General features: G+C 48.3%; 1 protein-coding gene and 2 long non-coding RNA genes across 3 annotated transcripts in view; 1 reads left to right on the top strand and 2 right to left on the bottom strand.

Annotated features, from left to right (window-relative positions):
- The window catches only part of LOC122544704 (cingulin-like), a 116083-nt gene extending 95445 nt beyond the window's left edge, over positions 1-20638 (top strand). Inside the window, exons 18-22 of the mRNA XM_043683989.1 lie at positions 3364-3441; positions 10789-10907; positions 14806-14914; positions 17204-17367; positions 20589-20638. Coding sequence (XP_043539924.1) covers positions 3364-3441; positions 10789-10907; positions 14806-14914; positions 17204-17367; positions 20589-20619 — 501 coding nt within the window. The 3' untranslated portion in view covers positions 20620-20638. The remainder of the gene's footprint in view (positions 1-3363; positions 3442-10788; positions 10908-14805; positions 14915-17203; positions 17368-20588) is intronic.
- On the bottom strand, positions 9839-12684 carry LOC122544706. Its single transcript, XR_006310453.1, has 4 exons — positions 12648-12684; positions 11022-11112; positions 10434-10680; positions 9839-10149 (listed from the first exon to the last, which is right to left on the bottom strand). It is a non-coding gene; the product is annotated as an uncharacterized LOC122544706 (long non-coding RNA).
- The window catches only part of LOC122544705, a 15449-nt gene continuing 8605 nt past the window's right edge, over positions 15740-22583 (bottom strand). The window contains exon 3 of the long non-coding RNA XR_006310452.1: positions 15740-15749. This is a non-coding gene — a long non-coding RNA (uncharacterized LOC122544705). The remainder of the gene's footprint in view (positions 15750-22583) is intronic.

Genomic DNA, 22583 nt, shown 5'->3' with positions numbered 1-22583 from the left:
TTCAGAGATGGCATTAGACCGTTCTGGCGCCGTTGAGCCTTGAACCCAGGTGTAGTGATAAGGACATGACCATTCCTCCTCGCTCAAGATACTGGATCAAGCAATGCCCTCCACCTAATACAGGTCACCTAATATTAACACTTGTCCCTTTCGGCATGTGCTGCTGAATCAGACTAGCTGCTGTTTAGCTGGCCAGATGTACACGTCCACCGTTCTGGCGCCGTTGAGCCTTGAACCCAGGTGTAGTGATAAGGACATGACCATTCCTCCTCGCTCAAGATACTGGATCAAGCAATGCCCTCCACCTAATACAAGTCACCTAATATTAACACTTGTCCCTTTCGGCCTGTGCTGCTGAATCAGACTAGCTGTTGTTTAGCTGGCCAGATGTACACGTCCACATCGAGTCATGCTGTTGTGGTAGCCTGGCCCACCTCATACGTATTGCAAAATCAAACTCGGGCAGATGTTGGAAATCTGAAATGATTGCTGGAAATACTCAGCAGGTCAGGCAGCATCTTTGGAGAGGAGTAGTTGACATTTAGGGTCAAGATGACTTTCCGTTGGTCTCCAAGTCCACTTTAGTTGCTGATTTCTTCCTCCCCCAGGTAACAGTCTAAGATTAAGCAAGTCTGTACACAACCTTGGTGTTACGATTGACCCTTCCAACCTTGCTCTTGCTATCATCGAGACTGCCTGCTTCCACCTCGGTGACATGGTCTGTAGTTCAGAATCACATGCTCGTGCCTTTGTCTGCCATAGCCTCGACATTCCAAAAGCACACCCATCTGATCTTCCACTTTGGAACCCCTGTAACCCTGAGGTCCTGCCACCCGATACTGCGCTTGCTGACCTGATCAGGCAACGCTTCAGTTTTACAATTCTCAGCCTTGTTTTCAACTCCCTCCGGGGTCTTTGCTCTCCCTGTCTCTAACCCTGCTCACCCCTCCCTGTGTCTGTAACCTCCCATCCACCCCCTCGTAGTGAACTCCATCTCTCTAGTACCCTTACGCTGTATTGTGATCCCCAATGCCGCTCCCTGTCTTCATAGTCTGTGTACATGCTCCTCTCTTCCCCCCCCCCCCGCCTTCAGCATTGCCATTTCCTGGACACTGTTCCTATGGACGGTGCATGAAAAGCACAGCAGGTCAGGCAGCATCCGAAGATGCAGCAGAATCGCCATTTCAGGCAAAAACCCTTCATCAGCCCTCTTCTGTGCTGAATGACTCTGATTATCACTAAACGCAACTGATACCACGTCAATGCTTTAGAAACCTCAGGGATAGATATAGTTAAATGATAGAGACACTCAAGAGGCTGAATGGCCTCATACTGTTTCTATGATGTGTGCATTGAACTATATAAGGGGCGATACTCGAGCCTTTATTGACAACTATTCAGGGATTACTGATGAAGGGCTTATGCCCGAAATGCCAATCCATCTGCTCCTCGGATGCTGCCTGACCTGCTGTGCTTTTCCAGCACCACACTCTCAACTCTGATCTCCAGCATCTGCAATCCACATTTTCTCCTATGGACAGTACAGTACTCCCTTGCTGTTGTAGAGACAGGGGTCCTGTGGCTGTCTTTGACCCCAGGGCCTTCTGAAATCGGAAAGTACTCTGCTTCCAGCCCATTACCTCCTGTCTGTAGTTACTCTCTCAGGCTAGTACTAATTGAGACTGACTGTCGTTTCCTGTGCTGCTTGATGGGTCGCAACCTATGCCTGGCAGGGAATAGTTTCCAATTGGGTGTGTTTATTATTGCGTGTGTATGTCTGAGAGTCCGGTTGAGTGCCGTATGAAAATTTCGTAACCACTATCACGGTTTGCTGTATTCCTGATTAGTATGTCAGAAAACCCTCTGAGCGGAGGACATTTCAGAGAGCTACTCAAACAGTTTTTGATTGAGTAAACACAGAGAAACCAAGGCTGAAGGTCCCGAGGGGATCTAGAATCCCCACTATGTAGATGCAGGCCATTCAGCCGATCAGGTCCACCCTGACCCTCCGAAGAGCATCTCATCCAGATCCACCTCTAACCCTATAAGCCTGTATTTCCCAAGGCTAACCCACATTCCTAGACACTACAGGCAATTTAGCATGGCCAATCCACCCTAACCTGCACATCCCTGGGCACTACGGGACAATTTAGCATTGCCAATCCACCCTAAACTGCACATCCCTGGGCACTATGGGACAATTTAGCATGACCAATCCACCCTAACCTGCACATCCCTGGACACTACGGGACAATTTAGCATGGCCAATCCACCCTAAACTGCACATCCCTGGGCACTATGGGACAATTTAGCATGGCCAATCCACCCTAACCTGCACATCCCTGGGCACTACGGGACAATTTAGCCTGGCCAATCCACCCTAACCTGCACATCCCTGGGCACAATGGGACAATTAGCATGGCCAATCCACACTAACCTGCACATCCCTGGGCACTATGGGACAATTTAGCATGGCCAATCCACCCTAACCTACACATCTTTGTACTGTGGGAGGAAGCCAGATCACCTGGAAGAAACCCACGCAGACATGGGGAGAATGTGCAAACTCCACACAGACGGTGACCCCGGCACTGTGAGACAATGATGCTCGCCACTGAGTTGCCTCGCTGCCCGAGATGAAGCGTTTATGTCAGGGAGAGAGGCTGGATAAACTCTTGCTGTTTTCTTTCAAGCAGGGAAAGATTGAGGGGGGAGCCTGATGTGAAGTGTATAACATTGTGAGGACCATGGAAAGGGTGAATAGAAAGCAGCTGCTCACCGTGGGTAAAGGGTCAGTAACAAAGAGGCATAATTCTAAAGCAGGAGGTTGAGAGGGGACTTGTGGAAAACATCTTTCACCCAGCAGGTGGTGGGAATCTGCCAGGAAGGGTACATGAGGCAGGAAACCTGACAACTTTTGTAAAGGACTTGGATGAGCCACTTGAAATGCCATAAGATTCAAGGCTATGGGTCTGTGCACAAAAGTGGCATTAGTGTAGATAGGTCGACACAGACTCAGTGGGCAGAAGGGCCTCCTCTGTGCTGATGACTCTGACTCTCTGTCTATCACTAACCCGAGGTGGATAATGCTTCAAAAACCTCCGGGATAGATGTAGTTAAATGACAGACACTCAAGGGGCTGAATGGCCTCGTATTATTCCTATGATGTGTGCATTCAGCTATATAAGGGACGATACTCAAAACCTTTATTGACACCTATTCACGTCTATATGTTTTCCCCATCGCTGCTGTCTGGACTGGTACAGACAAGTATTTGTGCTGCAGTAAATTGGGAAGATTGGATTATCGTGGAACATCTTTCTTCCTTTTAATCTCTTTGTTTATTTCCTCTGACAGATTGAGCAGCTGAGAGCCGAGTTGATGCAGGAAAGAGCTGCAAGGCAGGACCTAGAATGTGATAAGATTTCCTTGGAGAGGCAGGTACGTTTCCTCGGGTGGGAATTAAGGTAATCAAGCAAACGGTTTCCGGAACAGTGGCTCGGTGTTCCATCTTCCACATCAGGGGTATGTACTGGGCAATGCACGGCAGGTGAACGGACGAGCTGAGTCACGATGCTTTCGGGCAGAGATTTCTGGAGGAGAGGGGAGTCGCAAGAGGCATCCTATCGATGGTTGGTGGAGCGGGAGAGGGCTGCTGTCTAGAGCTTTTGGATAGGTGCTCACTGAGCCGGACCACAGAGTCATCCAGCATGGAAACAGACCCTTCGGTCCAACCAGTCCATGCTGACCATAATCACAAACTAAACCAGTCCCACCTGCCTGCACTTGGCTCACATCCCTTCAAACATTTCTTATTCATGTACTTATCTAAATGTCTTTTAAATGCCTCCCCCACAATCCACTGGTTCCTCAGGCAGTTCATTCCACACATGAACCCCTTCTGCGTATAAAAAAAATTGCCCCCATGTCTTTTTTTTATCTTTCTCCTTTGACCTTAAAAAATATGTCCCCTAGTCTTGAAATCCCCCACCCTAGGGAAAAGACACCTGCCATTCCCCTTATCTGTATCCCTCGTGATTTTATAAATCTCTATTAGGTCACCCTCAACCTGCTACGCTCCTTCCAACTCATTCCCGGCAACATCCTGTAGATCTTTTCTGAGCCCTCTCCAGTTTAATAATACCCTTCCTATGGCAGGACGAGGGAAGGCTGCAGTGCTCAAGATGAGCAAAGTGATGGAAGGAGCAGAAAGGCAGAAATATTCAAGAGGGCAGATATAGTTCCATTCTGGGGCTAATGCTACAAGGTGAACTTGCATAACACTTCACAGCACAGAAACAGGCCATTCTGTCCATCTGAAGAACCATCACGTTTTGTTTTTTTTCTCAGTAACTGGTGTTGAGTACTACATTCTCACTGGGTCCTCCCCTCTGTGTGTCCCGTAGTTGCCCAGAACCCCTTCTGCCAGGGAGATCTGCTGTACGTGCCATCCTCACACATCAACTGTGCCTCCCCTGTAACTGCTCTGTGTCAACCGTTATCCAGCTGAAGTCGGCCCCTCTTTCTGCTGCCCTCCACTTTGCCGTCAAACAGACGCCTCTATTGTGGGTAAATCACCACACTTTGCCTTTAATTCGGCTACTTATTAAGAAACCTCACTGGCAACCAAGCCCTGAAATAATGATTTAAACTTTATTGTATGTAGCATCCAAAATAAGACCCGCTCAAGTGGGCCAGTGACGCCTGAACTTGGCTTTTACCCGATTAATGGTGGAATTTAGCTATGATTCCTCGTGCAGTGTTGTTCTTTGAAGCTTTGTTGAAGAGGAGTTCTGGCTTTGGGATTCTTATACAGTTTCTTGTCCTTCAGGCCTGTGATGCAACATTGTTGATGGTCTTTTAGATTTTTCATTCAAATTATTGACGACTCTGCTGGAACCATCAAGCCTGCAGCTTGCTTTCTTGACAGAACTAGCTTCTTTGTTTCATGACACGTTTAGCATTGGCTTGTCTGTTTGAAAACACAGCGATAAGCTCTCCAAACCTCTTCTGCATTTGTCCTTGCGGCATATGGCAGCCGGTTATGAAGAGGCTCTCGAAGCAGTTCTGTCGATGTAGCCTCAGCTCCTTTTCCCAGGCTAATTGCTTTCAATCCCCTATGAAACAGCTTGTCTTTACCTCTTAATAATTTTATTCCAGAGTTATTGAGGATCCCTTCATGTTTAACAGTTTATCTTTGTTGTTGTTTCTCTCAATCTGTGAGCAGTTATTAAAGTTTTGAAGTTTATAATATCACCTCTGTAACTCATCAGCCCTGATCAAATGGCCAAAATGCTAAATTAAAATCAAACGTTCTGCAAATGCAATAGATCTGAACTAAAACAGAGGTCATAGAGTCACAGAGATGTACAGCACGGAAACAGACCCTTCGGTCCAACCCGTCCATGCCGACCAGATATCCCAACCCAATCTAGTGCCACCCTCCAAACCCTTCCTATTCATATACCCATCCAGATGCCTTTTAAATATTGCAATTTTACCAGCCTCCACCACATCCTCTGGCAGCGCACTCCATACACGTACCACCCTCTGAGTAAAAACTTTGCCTCTTAGGTCCCTTTTACATCTTTTTCCCCCTCACCCTAAACCTATGCCCCTCTAGTTCTGGACTCCCCCACTTCAGGGAAAAGACCTGATCTATTTATCATATCCATGTCCCTCATGATTTTATAAACCTCTGTAAGGTCACCCCTCATCCTCCGGCACTCCAGGAAAACAGCCCCAGCCTATTCAACCTCTCCCTGTAGCTCAAATCCTCCAACCCTGGCAACATCCTTGTAAATCTTTTCTGAACCCTTTCAAGTTTCACAACATCTTTCTGATAGGAAGGAGACCAGAATTGCAATATTCCAAGTGGCCTAACCAATGTCCTGTACAGCCACAACATAACCTCCCAACTCCTGTACTCAATACTCTGACCAATAAAGGAAAGCATACCAAACGCCGCCTTCACTATCCTATCTACCTGCGACTCCACTTTCAAGGAGCTATGAACCTGCACTCCAAGGTCTCTTTGTTCAGTAACACTTACCATTAAGTGTATAAGTCCTGCTAAGATTTGCCTTTCCAAGAGGGGTGACCTTATTGAGGTTTACAAAATTATTAGGGGCTTGGATAGGGTAAATAGGCAAAGTCTTTTCCTTGGGGTCGGGGAGTCCAGAGCTAGAGGGCATGGGTTTAGGGTGAGAGGGAAAAGATATAAAAGAGACCTACGGGGCAACTTATTCATGCAGAGGGTGGTACGTGTATGGAATGAGCTGCCAGAGGATGTGGTGGAGGCTGGTACAATTGCAACATTGAAGAGGCATTTGGATGGGTATATGAATAGGAAGGGTTTGGAGGGATATGGGCCAGGTGCTGGCAGATGGGACTAGATTGGGTTGGACTGAAGGGTCTGTTTCCATGCTGTACATCTCTATGACTCTAAACTCAATCTGGCACTTCTCAGCCCATTGGCCCATCTGATCAAGATCCCGTTGTAATTGGAGGTAACCTTCTTTGCTGTCCACCACACCTCCAAGTTTGGTATCATCAGTAAACTTACTAACAATGCCTCTTATGCTCACATCCAAATCATTTACATAAATGATGAAAAGTAGTGGGCCCAGCACCGATCCTTGTGGCACTCCACTGGTCACAGGCCTCCAGTCTGAAAAACATCCTTCCACCACCGTCCTCTGTCTTCTACCTTTGAGCCAGTTCTGTATCCAAATGGCTAGTTCCCCCTATATTCCATGAGATCTAACCTTGCTAACCAGTCTCCCACGGGGAACCTTGTCGAACGCCTTACTGAAGTCCATGTAGATCACATCTACCACTCTGCCCTCATCAACTCTCTTTGTTACTTGTTCAAAAAACTCAATCAAGTTTGTGAGACATGATTTCCCCGCACAAAGCCATGTGGACTATCCCTAATCAGTCCTTGCCTTTCCTAATACAAGTACATCCTGTCCCTCAGGATTCCCTCCAAAAACTTGCCCACCACCGACGTCAGCCTCACTGGTCCACAGTTCCCTGGCTTGTCCTTACCACCCTTCTTAAACAGTGGCACAGCGTTAGCCAACCTCCAGTCTTCCGGCACCTCACCTGTGACTATCGATGATAACAGATATCTAAGTAAGAGGCCCAGCAATTACTTCCCTAGGTTCCCACAGAGTTCTAGGGTACACCTGATCGGTTCCTGGGGATTTGTCCACTTTTATGCTTTTCAAGACATCCAGCACTTGCTCCTCTGTAATATGGACATTTTTCAAGGTGTCACCATCCATTTCCCTGAGTTCAATATCTTCCATGTCTTATTCCACAGTGAATACTGATGCAAAATACTCGTTTACATCTGCCCCATCTTTTGCTGCTCCACACAAAGGCCACCTTGCTGATCTTTGAGGGGCCCTATTCTCTCCCTAGTTACCCTTTTGTCCTTAATGTATTTATAAAAACCCTTTGGATTCTCCTTAACCCTATTTGCCAAAATTATCTCATGTCCCCTTTTTGCCCTCCTGATTTCCCTCTTAAGTATACTCCTACTGCCTTTATACTCTTCTAAGGATTCACTCGATCTATCCTGTCTATACCTGCCATATGCTTCCTTTTTCTTAACCAAACCCTCAATTTCTTTAGTCATCGAGCATTCCTTATACCTACCAGCCTTCCCTTTCACCCTGACAGGAATATATTTCTCTGGACTCTTGTTATCTCATTTCTGAAGGCGTCCCATTTTCCAGCCATACTTTTTATCTGCACCCAATCAGCTTTTGAAAGTTCTTGCCTAATACCGTCAAAATTGGTCTTACTGCAGCTTAGAGCTGGTCTATCCTTTTCCATCACTATTTTAAATCTCATAGAATTACGGTCGCTGGCCCCTCAGTGCTCCCCCACTGACCCCTCAGTCACCTGCCGTGCCTTATTTCCCAAAGGTAGATCAGATTTTGCACCTTCTCTCGTCGGTACATCCACGTACCGAATCAGAAAATTGTCTTGTACACACTTAACAAATTCCTCTCCACTATGGCAGTCCCAGTCTATGTTTGGAAAGTTAAAATCCCCTACCCTAACCACCCTATTATTCCTTACAAATTAATCTCCTGTCTATTAGGGGGTTTGAAATATAATCCCAATAAGGTGTTCATCCCTTCCTTATTTCTCAGTTCCACCCAAATAACTTCCCTGGATGTATTTCAGGGACTATCCTCCCTAAGTACAGCTGTAATACTATCCCTTCTCAAAAACACCACTCCCCCTCCTCTCTTGCCTCCCTTTCTATCCTTCCTGTACCATTTGTATCCTGGAACATTAAGCTAGCAGCCCTGTCCATCCCTGAGCGACGTTTCTGTAATTGCTATGATATCCCAGTCCCATGTTCCTAACCATGCCCTGAGTTCATCTGCCTTCCCTGTTAGGTCCCTTGCATTGAAATAAATGCAGTTTCATTTATTAGTCCTACCTTGTTCTCTGCTTTGTCCCTGCCAGCACTGACTGTTTGTTTGTCTCACCTTTTGTTCTCAACTGTACAAGTCTCAGATTGAAATCTTTCCTCACTATCTCCCTGGGTCCCCCCCGACCCCTCCACACCCACCTTACTAGTTTAAATCCTCCCGAGCAGCTCTAGCAAATTTCCCTGCCAGTGTATTAGTCCCCTTCCAATTTAGGTGCAATCCGTCCTTCTTGTACAGGTCACTTCTACCCCAAAACAGCTTCCAATAAACCAAAAATATGAATCCTTCTCCCGTACACCAGCTCCTCAGCCATGCATTCATCTGCTCTACCTTCCTATTTCTGCCCTCACTAACTCGTAGCACTGGGAGTAATCCAGATATTACTACCCTTGAGGACGTCCTTTTTAAATTCCTGCCTCGCTCTCTGTAATCTCCCTTCAGAGTCTCAACCTTTTCCCTTCCTATGTCATTGGTTCCAATGTGGACAATGACCCCCTGCTTGTCCCTCTCCCCCTTGAAAACATTCTGCACCCTCTCTAAGACATCCTTGATCCTGGCACCAGGGAAGGTGTACACCATTCTGATTTTTCGCTGCTGGCCACAGAAACGTCTGTCTTTAACTTGGACTAGAGAGTCCCCTAACACAATCGATCGCTTGGAAGCCGACGTACCTCTCATTACATTAGAGCCAGTCTCAATACCAGAAACTTGGCTGTTCGTGCTACTTACTCCTGAGAATCCATCACCCCCTATATTTTCCAATACAGCATACTTGTTTGAAATAGGGATAACCACGAAGACTCCTGCACTACCTGCCTACCTCTCTTACCTTTTCCTGGAGTTAATCCATCTATGTGACTGTATCTGAGACTTCCCTCCCCTTTCTTTAACTGCCATCCATCACATTCCCTTGCTCTTGTAAATTCCTCATTGCCTCTAACTGCCTCTCCAACCGATCCATTCGATCTGATAGGATTCGCAAACAGCGGCATTTGTTGCAGTTACAATCCTCAGTATCACGTAAACTCTCACTAAACTCCCACATCTGACAAGAAGAGCATATCTCTCGATTAAGGGCCATTTTTGCTTCTTTCAATCTACAGACCCAGAAAATAGCACTCTCTTATTCCTCTACAAAACACTGTTCCAGGTTAAATTAAGTAAAAGGTAAAAGCAAGGACTGCTGATACTGGAAACCAGATTCTAGATTAGAGTGGTGCTGGAAAAGCACAGCAGTTCAGGCAGCATCCGAGGAGCAGGAAAATCAACGTTTTGGGCAAAAGCCCTTTACCAGGGATACAGCTAAGGGCTTCTGCCCGAAACGTCGATTTTCCTGCTCCTCGGATGCTGCCTGAACTGCTGTGCTTTTCCAGCATCACTCTAATCTAGAACCAGGTTGAATTAATACTTATGGCCTATATTTTAAGTTTTTAATCACCGAAGGAACGCAGTGGAGAGAGAAACTGAGTTAATGTTTGACTCTCAAACAAGAATTGTATCGTCCTCAGGAAAGGTTTCTGTCTTCGCTGATACCACTGAATTTCTCCAAGTGAGGTCCAGAAAAGAGAACCACGGGTATTTCAGCCATAAGCAGGCAAAGTGCCGATGATAAAACCAGGAACTGCGGATGTTGGAGAACCGAAACGCACACAAACAGAAATTCCTGGAGAAACTCGTTCAGGTCTAGCAGCATCTGTGGAGAGAGAGAGAAAACCAGAGTTAACATTGAGTCCGTTTCTTTCTTTATATACACACGCTGCCAGACCTGCTGCGTTCATCCAGCACTTTCTCTTCAATAATCTGGCATCATCTGTAGAGAGAGAAACAGACCCTTTCAGGGGATTCGACATTAGCTCTGTTTCTCTGTCCACAGAGGCTGCTGAGTTTTTCCAACGATTTCTGTTTCAAAGTTGCATGTTGCAAAGTTTCTGTTCTTGCAATTTCGAGCATCTCTTCATTTTACCTTGTGGTTTGTACCTGGAATTTTGAGCATCAGAGGCCTCCGCTTCCTTCCAGTTGTTCATCTGTGTCATTGAGCTGATAACGTCATCCCCTGAGACGCCCTGCTGTTTATTTCCCAGTGATGTCTCCGTTTCTGTCTGGTGAGATCATACTATGTACTCTCGTGAACCTGGCCAGAGTCCCAGCCAGCCTACACATACAGTGTTGGTTCTTGCCAACCAGCTGGTTACAGAACTCCGTATGGGCAGTTGATGTGGCAAGTCTGGGTGGAATGCAAAGAAAAAACCAGTTGTAAATTGAGTCAGACGTGACTTAATCTTCTTCCAGTCCCATACCTTACAATTAGCTCTGATTTATGTTTCTCTTGCAGGTAAAAGATTTAAAGATTCGCCTGTCCAACTCTGAAGGTACTCTGAAACCGAATGCCAACTTGTCCCAACTCGAATCTCGCATCAGGGAACTGGAGGATCGCTTACAGTCAGAGGAAAGGTATACGCTTTGAGACAAAGGGGATGGTGGATTTGGGGGGGCGGGGGGGAGCGCTGCAGAGGTGGGTAAGGGTTAGGGGTAGTTAACAAGCAGGTTCTCAGTTGAGCATCTTACCTGAAATACAGCATTCCTTTGCTATTGGCACCACCAACCCAGAGGTGTTTCACCAGGACGTGGCCTGGGCTGTAATCTTTCAGCTGTGAAACTACAGAGTAGATAGGTTGGAGTTATTTCCCTTTAGAGCAGAGGTGGGGGTTGTTTCAGGGGAGGGGAGTAGCCTGGTTTGAGAAGTACATAATTCTGAGGAGTATACTTAGGAGAACGCTATCCCCTGAGTAGGGAGATCAATAACTAGAGGGACATGGATTTATATTAGAAGCTCTTGGGGATAGGAAGGGTCACATCTGTGTTTCTGGGCCAGAGGCACTGGGGTCTTCCCTTGATGGCCAAGGAGTGTGTCCTCTAATCATAGAATCCCTACAGGGCGGAAGACGGCCATTCGGCCCACCAACTCCGTGCTGACTCTCTGAAGAGCATCCCACCACACCCACAACCCTGTAGCCCTACATTTCCCACGGCCAAATTACCTAACCTGCACATCCCTGGACACCACAGAACAGTTGAGCATGGCCAATCCACCCTAACCTGCACATCCCTGGGCACTATGGGACAATTTAGCACGGCCAATCCACCCTAACCTGCACATCCCTGGATACTATAGGACAATTTAGCATGGCGAATCCACCCTAACCTGCCCATCCCTGGACACTATGGGACAATTTAGCATGGCCAATCCACCCTAACCTGCCCATCCCTGGGCACTATGGGACAATTTAGCATGGCCAATCCACTCTAACCTGCACATCCCTGGGCACTATGGGACAATTTAGCATGGCCAATCCACCCTAACCTGCACATCCCTGGGCACTATAGGACAATTTAGCATGGCCAATCCACCCTAACCTGCCCATCCCTGGACACTATAGGACAATTTAGCATGGCCAATCCACCCTAACCTGCACATCCCTGGGCACTTTGGGACAATTTAGCATGGCCAATCCACTCTAACCTGCACATCCCTGGGCACTATGGGACAGTGTAGCATCGCCAATCCACCCTAACCTGCACATCCCTGGGCACTACGGGACAATTTAGCATGGCCAATCCACCCTAACCTGCACATCCCTGGACACTACGGGACGACTTAGCATGGCCAATCCACCCTCACAAACAGTCGCCCCGAGGGGCAAATTGAACCCGGGTCCCTGACACTGTGAGGCAGCAGCACTAACCACTGAGCCACCGTGTTGCCCAGCTCAGTTATCGGTCTGCAAATCCGTCCAATCCGCAGTTGGTTCCTGCTCAGCCAGAGCAATGTAACGTGAGAAGACTCTCGTGTGCATGAGCAAAGTGTGAGCCTTGCTCTGCCTGAACTCTTTCTGTAAACCCTCCCAGATTGAGATGAGGTGTTTTAGGGGTGAGCTGAAACCTCATCGAACTGAAACCCCTAACCTTCTACCACAACATAGCAGTGAAAGTTGGCCTCTTGGCCCATTGAGTCTGTGCTGCTAATCAGTGAGGTCATGGCCGACGTGATGATTCCCAACATCACCTTCACTCCTTTCTTGCATGACCCTAGATCTCACCAATTAAGAGTTCATCAACCTCATCCTTTTATACAGGCTCTGCAGAGGAGATTTCCACTAATTCGCTGCCCAGAGAGAACAAACTCCTCCTTACCTCTGTCTTAAATGGTGATCCCTTACTCTGAGATTACACCCTCTGGTCTTAGACTGGCCCACAGTGGAAAGGACAGCTGCTCCTTCTGTAAACGCGATGGTTGTGTCCTTGTGCAACCCCACGTTTATAGAAAAATCGTGCTTTAGAAGCAGCGCTGAAAGTTTTGGCAATTTACAGCCAACATGTTTTAAAAGTTCACGCTTTAAGAACAGCGTCCCCAATTTGTCAATCACGTTGCAGCAAATTTGTATTAACGAAACGCAGAGCGACCAGTAATTTCTGTCAAGGTCCTGAAAGAAGCTTCTAGGTCTCCTCTACTCTTTCGAAATTACAATGCCCAAAGTTCACCCTCTCCCCATGACAGTCCCTCTATACCCAGAATCAACTGAGTGAACCTTCTTTCGACTGCTGGTTGTAGTGACCGACCCAAGCGCAGGTCCTCTACTCAACACCTCACAATCTCGCGCTTTCCACTTCATTTACTTGCCACGGCCTCCTGTTTTCAATTTCCGGATGACTCAGGGCAAGGGTCGTTTCCTGCGATCTTTCTCATATATGCTCAAAGGGCTAGTCCTGTTCCTACAACCTGGAAGCAGCCATTGTCCGTCAGAGTTTCAGCTCTTCCACTGAAAGTTCGCTGATCCCACCATTGGCTCAGGACCCGGAGCAAGGGGCTCTTTACTGCGCCGTGAAAGGCCCTGAGATTTCAAATGACCTCGTGACTGTGAAAACTCTGGTCGATTCGCCTCTGATCCTCTTGGGGAAAGCGCAGTGGTCCTTTTAAAACTAATCCATTTGCTTCACTGAGTCTCCCTGCCTCTGCATGCAGAAGAAACCCAGACTGCACACTAATCTCTCCCTTTTCTTCTGCTCCTTCATTTACGTGCAGTCTTGAGGCGACAGTGGCCTGGGAAAGCAAACATCTGTGTTTTTTCACGCTTTCAAAACAAAAAGAGTAAAGACAAGCAAGTAATTGCTGTGATTCGTTGTTTTGAAACATGATATTACAGTAAACCATCTCGCAGTCACACTTAGTCACACAAAACTCAACACAGGAGAGATTGGGGTGGGGGGGGGGGGTCAAGCTCAAAACACTAACAAAGGAGGGAACTGCTCAGCAGATTTGGTGGGAGACAGAGAGCGTGAAAGTGTGTGTGAAGCAGGGGGAGTAAAGAGGAAGTCTGTGGAAGGCAGAGATGGGGGGAGGGGGGGAAGCAAAGACAGGACAGAGTTATATTTCAGGTGAACAGGCCTGGGAGGACGCAGTGCAGCAAGTTCAGAACGAGCTGCGTTAGAGAGACTTAAGAAATCGAGACGGTTGCTGTTGTGCCAGCATGAGAGGGCGAGAGGCCAGATGGGGAGGGAGGAGATTGGTGATGGCAGGAAGGGATATGTTAACCGTAGAGTGCGTTTACATTTAGAGAGTTCCATAGTTTAACAGGGTGATCAAGAAGCCTGTTGGAGTGGGTGTCAAAAGGTTGCGCCGAGGTCTTGGGGTGAGGTGTTGCAAAGTATTTAGCTACGTTGTGAGCCAGGCCCAATGGTCCAGCCGATCCTTTCCTGCTTTACTGCTCATTGCTTCCATTTTTGTCCCACTCGCAAGTAGGAGAGTTCTCTCCTCTATTCTCCCGCCCCCCACAGTGTCCCAACCAGTGGCAGCAAGTATTTCCCACAAACTTTGAGAATCTGTGGAACTACCTTCATTTGATTGCCTTGTCAGTCAAGAAGCTAGGGGTAAAACAAAGCAAAGAACTTGGGCTGCTGAAGATCTGAAATAAAAGCAGAAAGTGTGGGAGGAACTCGGCAGGTCTGGCAGCATCTCTGGAGAGAAAGCAGTTACCATTTTGAGTCTAGTGACTCTGCTCACATTCTAAGAATCCAAGGGTGTGGCAGGTAAATAGTAATGTGGAGTTGAAATGTTCAAAATATGTCAGAGATGGCAAATAAACCTTTCTCCCTTCTCATTCTCGCGCTCTCTGTCTCTCTCCCTTTCTCTCTCCTCCTCCTCTCTCTCGCTCTCTCTGTCTCTCTCCCTTTCTCTCTCCTCCCCTCTCTCTCTGTCTCTCGCTCTCTGTCTCTCGCGCGCGCTCTCTCTCTCTCTCTCTGTCTCTCTCACACATTTACACATTTTCATTCTCTCCGTGTTTCAAATTACTAGGGACCGAAGTGCACTGCAGGCATCTAATCGCAAGCTGGAGCGGAAAGTCAAGGAACTAACCATTCAGCTCGATGATGAAAGGCAGCAGGTGTCTGATGAGAAGGACCAGGTACGGCTTTCAGGGAGGACGGTCAGGGGATAGTTCTCACTTCACCCGGAGTGGAGGGTTACAGCCCCCTGGTTTACCCCCTTCGAGTTGCAGTATGTTTGAATGTACCCTCACACCAGTTTGACTCACTTCAGGCCATTGCTGGAGGCCTGCAAACAGGATCTGACTTTGCACTCTAATGAGGATTAACTACTTGGTCGCCCTGCCTCGTTCGGATCATAGAATTCCTACAGCGTGGAAGCAGGCTGTTCGGCCCATCCAGCTTACACCAACTCTTCTGAAGAATATCCCACCCTCCTATCCTATAACTGCACTTCCCATGGCCAACCTACCCTAACCTGCGCATCTTTGGAGTGTGGGGGGAAACCGGAGCACCCGGAGGAAACCCACGCAGACACGGGGAGAACGTGCAAACTCCACACAGACAGTCGCCCGAAGCCAGAATCGAACCCGGGTCCCTGGCGCTGAGAGGCAACAGTGCTAACCACTGAGCCACCGTGCCACCCAGTGAGATGTTAAATTGGGATCCCAGCTGCCTGTACTGGTGATGGGGATCTGATTCAAAGACAAATCTAACACTCGTCTGCCTTACCTGTAAGTGAGGCCACGTTGATTTGTTGCACATCTCCTGCCCACATCCCAGGACAAGGCTAGGCCCCAATGCATTAGCTGGCTTTCCCACATGATACACAGACAACCTTTAGGAGCTGGGTGGGATAGGTGCTGAGATTGTCTCCCTTAACTGAAGATCCCAGAATACTTGGCCTGAGCCTCAGAATAAGGACTCAGACATTTAGGAGGATGCAGACGGGCATGTGAGAAAAGACTGGATTGACTGGGCTCGTACACACTGGAACTTGGGAAGAATGGGGCCGTGGGAACAGAATCTCATGGGAACATATAAAATCCTGATGGAACTGGACAGGCTAAATGCAGGATGCATATTCCTGATGTTGGGGAAATCCAAAACGAGGGGGTCACAGTCTAAGAATAAAGGGCAAGCCGTTCGGGACTGAGATGAGGAAGCATTTCTTCACTCGGAGAGGTGCGAACCTGTGGAATTCTCTCCCACAGAATGCTGTTGGGGCTAGACCATTCGATATATTCAAGAGGGCGTGGCCCTTGCAGCTAACAGGATCAATGGGTATGGAGAGAGAGTGGGAGACTGTGAGATTGCATGATCAGCCATGATAACATTGAATGGTACTGGAAGGGCCGAATGGCCTACTGCTGCTCCTGTCTTCTGCATTGGGCAGCACGGTGGCTCAGTGGTTAGCACTGCTGCCTCACAGCGCAAGGGACCCAGGTTCGATTCCAGCCTCGGGACGACTGTCTGTGTGGAGTTTGCACGCTCTCATTATTGCACTGAACTACTGGTGTGAGGAAATATCGGGACTTGTCTGGGTAACAAACATTCATGTTTCAGGAGGGTTAGGACTTGTCATAGAGTCATAAAGATGTACAGCACGGAAACAGACCCTTCGGTCCAACTCGTCCATGCCGACCAGATATCAAGAGCAAAGGAACAAAGAAAATCACAGCACAGGAGAGGCCCTTCAGCCCTCCAAGCCTGTGCTGATCCAGATCCTCCAGCTAAACCTACCGCCTATTTTCTAAGGATTTGTATCCCTTTGCTCCCTGCCCAGTGATGTATCTGACTAGATACATCCTAAATGCCGATATCGTTCCTGCCTCTGCCACCTCCCACTGGCAACGTGTTCCAGGCCCCCACCACCCTCTGTGTAAAGATATCCTAAATTAATCTCATCCCGTTTGCCAGCACTAGGCCCATATCTCTCTCAACCCTTCCTATTCATATACCCAGCCAGATGCCTGTTAAAAATTATAATTGTCCCAGCCTCCACCACTTCCTCTGGCAGCTCATTCCACACACGTACCACCCTCTGAGTGAAAATGTTGCCCCTTAGGTCCCTTTCCCCCCTCACCCTAAACCAATGCCCCTCTAGTTCTGGACTCCCCCACCCCAGGGGAAAGACCTTGTCTATTTACCCTCTCCACGCCCCCCATGATTTTATAAACCTCTATAAGGTCACCCCTCAGCCTCCGACGCTCCAGGGAAAACAGCCCCGGCCTGTTCAGCCTCTCTCCGTAGCTCAAACCCTCCAACATCCTTGTAAATCTTTTCTGAGCCCTTTCAAGTTTCGCAACATCCTTCGTATAGGAGGGAGACCAGAATTGCACACAATAACCTCAAAATCACTTGTTTTGCAGCAGGTCCCTTTACAGCTTGCCTCTATCCATTGCATTTTTTTGTTTTGTTTTGCACAGCTGACCCTGCGTGTGAAGGCACTGAAGCGACAAGTCGATGAAGCGGAGGAGGAGATTGAGCGACTGGAAACGGCGAGGAAGAAGAGCTTGCGGGAGCTGGAGGATCTCCACGAGGTCAACGAGCAGCTACAGAACCGCATCAAATCCTTGGAGAAGGATGTCTGGTAAGAGACCAAAACGTTCACTGCCCTCGACTCGGTTTCCCCCGTTGCCGACGCGCAGTAACAGCAGTTTGCACAAGATGCACAGGCTGGTTCGACAGCACCTTGCAAATCCACCACTTCCCTCTCCAAGCCCCCAAAACCATCCAGACTTGGGGCTGGGTCGGACATGCCTTTGCTGCAGCAGGGTCAAAATCCTGGAGCTCCCTCCCTGGCGGCAGTGCGGGTGCCCCCGCGCCCCACACCCACACTGACTCTGGCACTCTGAGGCAGCGGCTCCAGGCTGTCACCTCAAGACAATTCGGGTGTCGCTAGCCCCTTGTCCTGTGACCAAGACGAGCAGAATTCTTCGGGCACTGCGGCAGGGCGGACCTTGGACATTGTGAAAAGTGGGTGAAGGACTGTGTTCAGACGGGAGAGAGTGGGCCATGCGGCCTCTTGAGGCGAAGGTGGTTTGAGTGGTCGGGGTGGACATAGTGATGCAGAGCTGTGGTTGTTAAATCTGATTGGTTTGGAGGGAGAGAGGGAGGCAAGGCGCTACCCGCTTTTGGGAAGATGGTGCTGAAAGCCCTTGGACTGATTGGTTGGGTGGAACAGTCGCAGCATTCACAAGACCATAAGAAATAGCAAGCGGACAGGCCATTCAGCCCCTTGAGCCCAGTTTGTTGGAGGGTTGCTGAGCCAACATTGTCCTTCCCTCCCTTTATCATCAATCTTGGCCTTAAATATGCACAAGAATTCCGCCCCCACAGCTCTCTGTGGCCAGAAAACATTCCTCCTCATCTCAGTCTCAAAATGGCACCCCTTTATTCTGAGTCAAAAGGTGTGGCGCTGGAAAAGCACAGCAGGTCAAGCAGCATCCACGGATTTACCCTGTCAAGCCCCTTAAAAATCATGTGGTGAGCTGAAAGCCTGTGTTGAGGAGAGAGCTGGTTTAACAGCAAGGGTAAAGGGGGAAGTCACGAGTCAGTGAGCAGTTTGTGCGTGCGTTGTAAAACCGGATTGCAGCTATAAAGGTGCTGCTTAGATGCCCATTTATCCTTGTCAGTCCTGTCAGTCAGTCTTGGCTGACCTACGATGTGCTGGACTGAAGTTGTAGAGCTAAGGTGCGAATTAGGTGACACGGTGACCACAGGGGGGCTCTTAATGGGTCTGTATCCCAGCCAGGCCTTAGAAACAGCAGCAGATCGAACCTTCACTGGTACATTGTAAATAGCATCAAGCACTGATCAAATGAACCTTCTGTATTTTACTGTAACCTGAGGGACCTAGATTTTATTGGCACTTAAACTTTTAGTGCGTTTTTATCAAGTGGCTGTTCCTGTTTGGTTCAGTGATGTAGAAGGTTTGGCCTGCAGTGCAGCAGTCCAAGGTCAGTATCTAGCCCAGGTTGTTTCATCATTACAGGTGCTAAACAGATCAGGAGACTGTGACCCACCTCCCTCCCAACACACACACACACGCTAACTCGCACTGTGGCTCACTCGCGCACACTCACATTCCCATAACACTCATCTCACGCACACTTGCATATCTCTCTCTCTCTCTCTCTCTCTCTCTCTCCACTCCCATCTTTCTCTCTCTCAAACACACACTCACATATCTCTCATTTCTCTCTCTCTCTCTCTCTCTCTCTCGCACGCACACACACACACCCTCGTCATTCCAGTGCCCTCACTCTCCCGTTCTCATTGCTTAGAGCAGGAAGAGGTGAGACTGAGAATGATCTTTGATCTGTAATCAGTCAGGGAATCTAGGGTTGTGGGGAGGGCAGGGCAGTGAAGCTGAGGATGATCAGATCAATCATGATCTCACTGAGTGGGCAGAATGGCATACTTCCACTCCTCTGTCTTATGGTATGCTTCAGCTATACCTCTGTTTTTACTTGTAGGGGTGAGCAATTAATAAATATGACCTGACCAAACCCTGAGAGTATATGTTTGGGTTTATGTCCGTCCCTCTGCCCCAAGCCCTTGGCCATCGCTACACCCCAACCCCCCCCCCACCCTTCAGTATGCCTGAACAGAGCATCCTTGCCAGCGGCAACAGCACGGCAGGTTGATGCAGCAGCTCTGCTCTCGCACCAAAACCCTCTTTCAAGATGTGTTCACCGCATTTACTGCCCATCCCTACTCACCACCTGAGAAGGCGTTAGTGAGCCATGCACCCGAATGAATGGAACCGAGTGACTTGTCTGGCAGATTCTATATCATGAGGATGAATGCGGAAGTTAGTCACTTCAGGGCTGAGGGGTGTGGTGGTGGCGGCTGGGGGAACGGGATGGGTTCTTTTTGAAGAGACTCGCTGCTCGGGTTGTGACCGAAGTCGTGGATTTGTTCGCCGGGCTGGCATGTTTTCCTGCAGACGTTTCGTCACCTCGCTGAGGTGACCCCGTCCGTGTGCCGCCTCCAGCACTTCACTGGAGGTGTGCTGGCGATATCGTCTAGCAAGGTGACAAAACATCTGCAGAAAAACGTGCCAGCCCCCTCCGGCGAACGAATCCACATCCTCAACAAAAAAAATCAGCAAGTTAAAAATCTCTCAGCCCCAGGTTATAAGCCAACAGGTTTCTTTGGAAGTACTTAAAGAACATATCCATTCTAAAAGATGAAAGACTTAATTTAAATTTGTTTAATATATCATTACAGCTCCATGACACTGTAACCCTTTTGCTATAAACCTGCTGGACTATAACCTGGGGGGGGGGAGTCATATTGGAAGCCTATTAAATTCTGCAGGACCCAGACAGTGTAAACTCAGGAACAATGTTCCCAATGACTAGGGAGGTCAGAACCAGGAATCGCAACCTAAGGATAAACGGTAGGCCAAGTAGGAAGATATGTCTTTACCCTGAGAGTGGGGAGCCTGTGGAAATCTCTGCCACAGAGCCTGGTTGGGGGCCGGAACATGGAATGTTTTCATGCAGGATTTAGATATGGCTCTTGGGGCAGAAGAGATAAAAGGATATGAGTTGGATGATCATACTGACTGGCGGGGCAGTCCACAAGGGCAGAATGGCCTACTCCTGCTCTTATTTTCTATGGTTTTGTGTTTGCTAGACCATTTCATGAGGCTGCTGAATGTCAGGAGTCACGTATAGGCCCAGCTGGGCAAAGGTGACTGTATTTCTTCCCTAAAGGACATCAGTAAACTCGATTCTCAGTTACAGTATGTCAGATCAAGTGTAAACTCTGTTCACCCCCAACGCCTTGTTCTTTCTCCAGGCTGTTCCACTATAAGCGAGAGGCAGACTGAGTTGTTGTAAGTTCATGTTTTAAATCTCTGTCTCACGTAGATATGTGCTGCAGTGCTGTGCACGTGCTGACTGTCAAACCTCTGACAATAGTGGTTTATGCAGCCACTTTCACTGGCTTACCTGCTGCTTACAAGCCATTACTAAGAACTCAGCCTGCGAGCCAGGCTTGGGTAACCGATCACAAGCAAAGGTGCTGTTTGCAAACTAAAACACTAATAGGATTAGTTTAAAAATCTCTGTTGCATGATGCTCACCTAACAGCGTGCCATGGCTGTAAAGAGAGACTGTCCAACTCTGCATAAAGTTGGACTAACAGTATTTAATAGACGCTCGGTACAACAGTGCTGGAGTATTGCTACAGTTGGTAATCTTGAATTACAGTTGGTAATTCTTAGCACACTCTGGATTGGTGTGTAAGCGCTACCCGGTGGTGGGATCGAACCTGATGTTGGACCCTATCTTCTGCATTTTGTGAGCGCCAGCTGGTTTGACTCTGCCTGTCGAGAGCAGCTACAGAGAGGTGCTGTTTCACACGATCCACCAGTCACTGGGCAGTACAGCCTACATGCGAGGCACTGTTTGTCAAATAGCCAGACTATTGTTTTGTCTTAGTCAGACAGCATGGAAACAGACCCTTCGGTCCAACCCATCCACACCGACTGTGTCTCCAAGAAATGACTGGAAGAGCTCAGCAGCATCACTCAAACTGAAAAATTAGCTCTGATTTCTCTCTACGGATACTGCCAGACCCGCTGAGCTTTTCCAGCAATTTCTGTTTTTATTTCTGCCTATGTTTGGCCCAAGCGTTTCCTAATCACGTACCTATCTTTTCAATGTTGTAACTAAACCTGCATCCCTTGATGGGTTATTGGCAGGGTTCACCTAAACTTTAGAATCGAGGTGTATCCTCTGTTCAGGCTCAATGAAACACCGTGCTTGGAGAGTGCTGAATCCTTGGGGCGTTTTCCCCATGGCATCACCCCAACCAAACACAGCTTGCCTGCCTTGACTATAAATAAAATCTTGGGAATAACTTGCCTGGTGCATTCTCCATGGCAACACCTCGACCTAAGGCTACTAGCCGACCAGTCGACATCCTTCTCCTGCAGTGTAAATCATTCCCTTTGAAATTTGGCATTCTTGCAGACTCAGTCCTGATGATTGATGCCAGCACCCCTCTCTTTCTCTCAGCACCAATCCCGATCCCAGCAGTAATCCCAAATACGGGTTAGGGCTATCAGCAAAGCTGACCCCTCGTGGCACGGTGGGTGTAATCCCTGGCTTCAAGTCAGAGGAGTCACATCCCCGAACCCGATGTGTTTGTAACGCGGCCGATCAGTTAGCAAATCCTTCCAACACGTGACGGGCCCTGAGAGCCGAGGGGAAGGTTCCTAGTCAGCTGTGGTGTGGAGAGAAGGAAGCAGAAATAATCAGAGCCTCCATCGTCGCTATCCAGAGCTCCAGGCTCAACGTGTAGGCAAGGTTAATGCTGCCACGGCAACTCGGACTGAGTGAGAACCGTGGGAAGGTCTCCCTAAAAAAAGCGTTCGATGTTTGAGGGGTATACAGCAGTGAAGGCAAATCTCAAGTAAGGTCATGGGGAGGCATAAGTCATATCTTTCTCTGCCTCTCTCGAGCATCAAAGACGCCAATGTGGAAGCAGGCCATACGGCCCATCGAGTCCATGCCAACCCTCTGAAGACCAGCATTAAAAAATCTGGCATTAAGAGTGTAATGATGACCACTTTTAATTGTCAGGGAAACCCCCATCTGGTTCACTGTGTCCTTTCGGGAAGGAAACTGCCATCTTACCTGGTCTGGCCTACGTGTGACTCCAGACCCACAGTGATTTTGACTTCATAATCTTTGTGCTTTTTGTTGAAACATTTTTATGGTTTTGTTCCCTCCCTCCCTCCCTCTCTCTCTCTGGAACATCCCCCAGCCTCATGATCCTTTTGAGATC

Source organism: Chiloscyllium plagiosum, chromosome 51, assembly GCF_004010195.1.
Source record: "Chiloscyllium plagiosum isolate BGI_BamShark_2017 chromosome 51, ASM401019v2, whole genome shotgun sequence".
In the NCBI taxonomy this organism is placed as follows: domain Eukaryota; kingdom Metazoa; phylum Chordata; class Chondrichthyes; order Orectolobiformes; family Hemiscylliidae; genus Chiloscyllium; species Chiloscyllium plagiosum.
The sequence above is the reverse complement of the archived record's forward strand: the minus strand, read 5'-3'. Positions and strand labels throughout refer to the sequence as shown.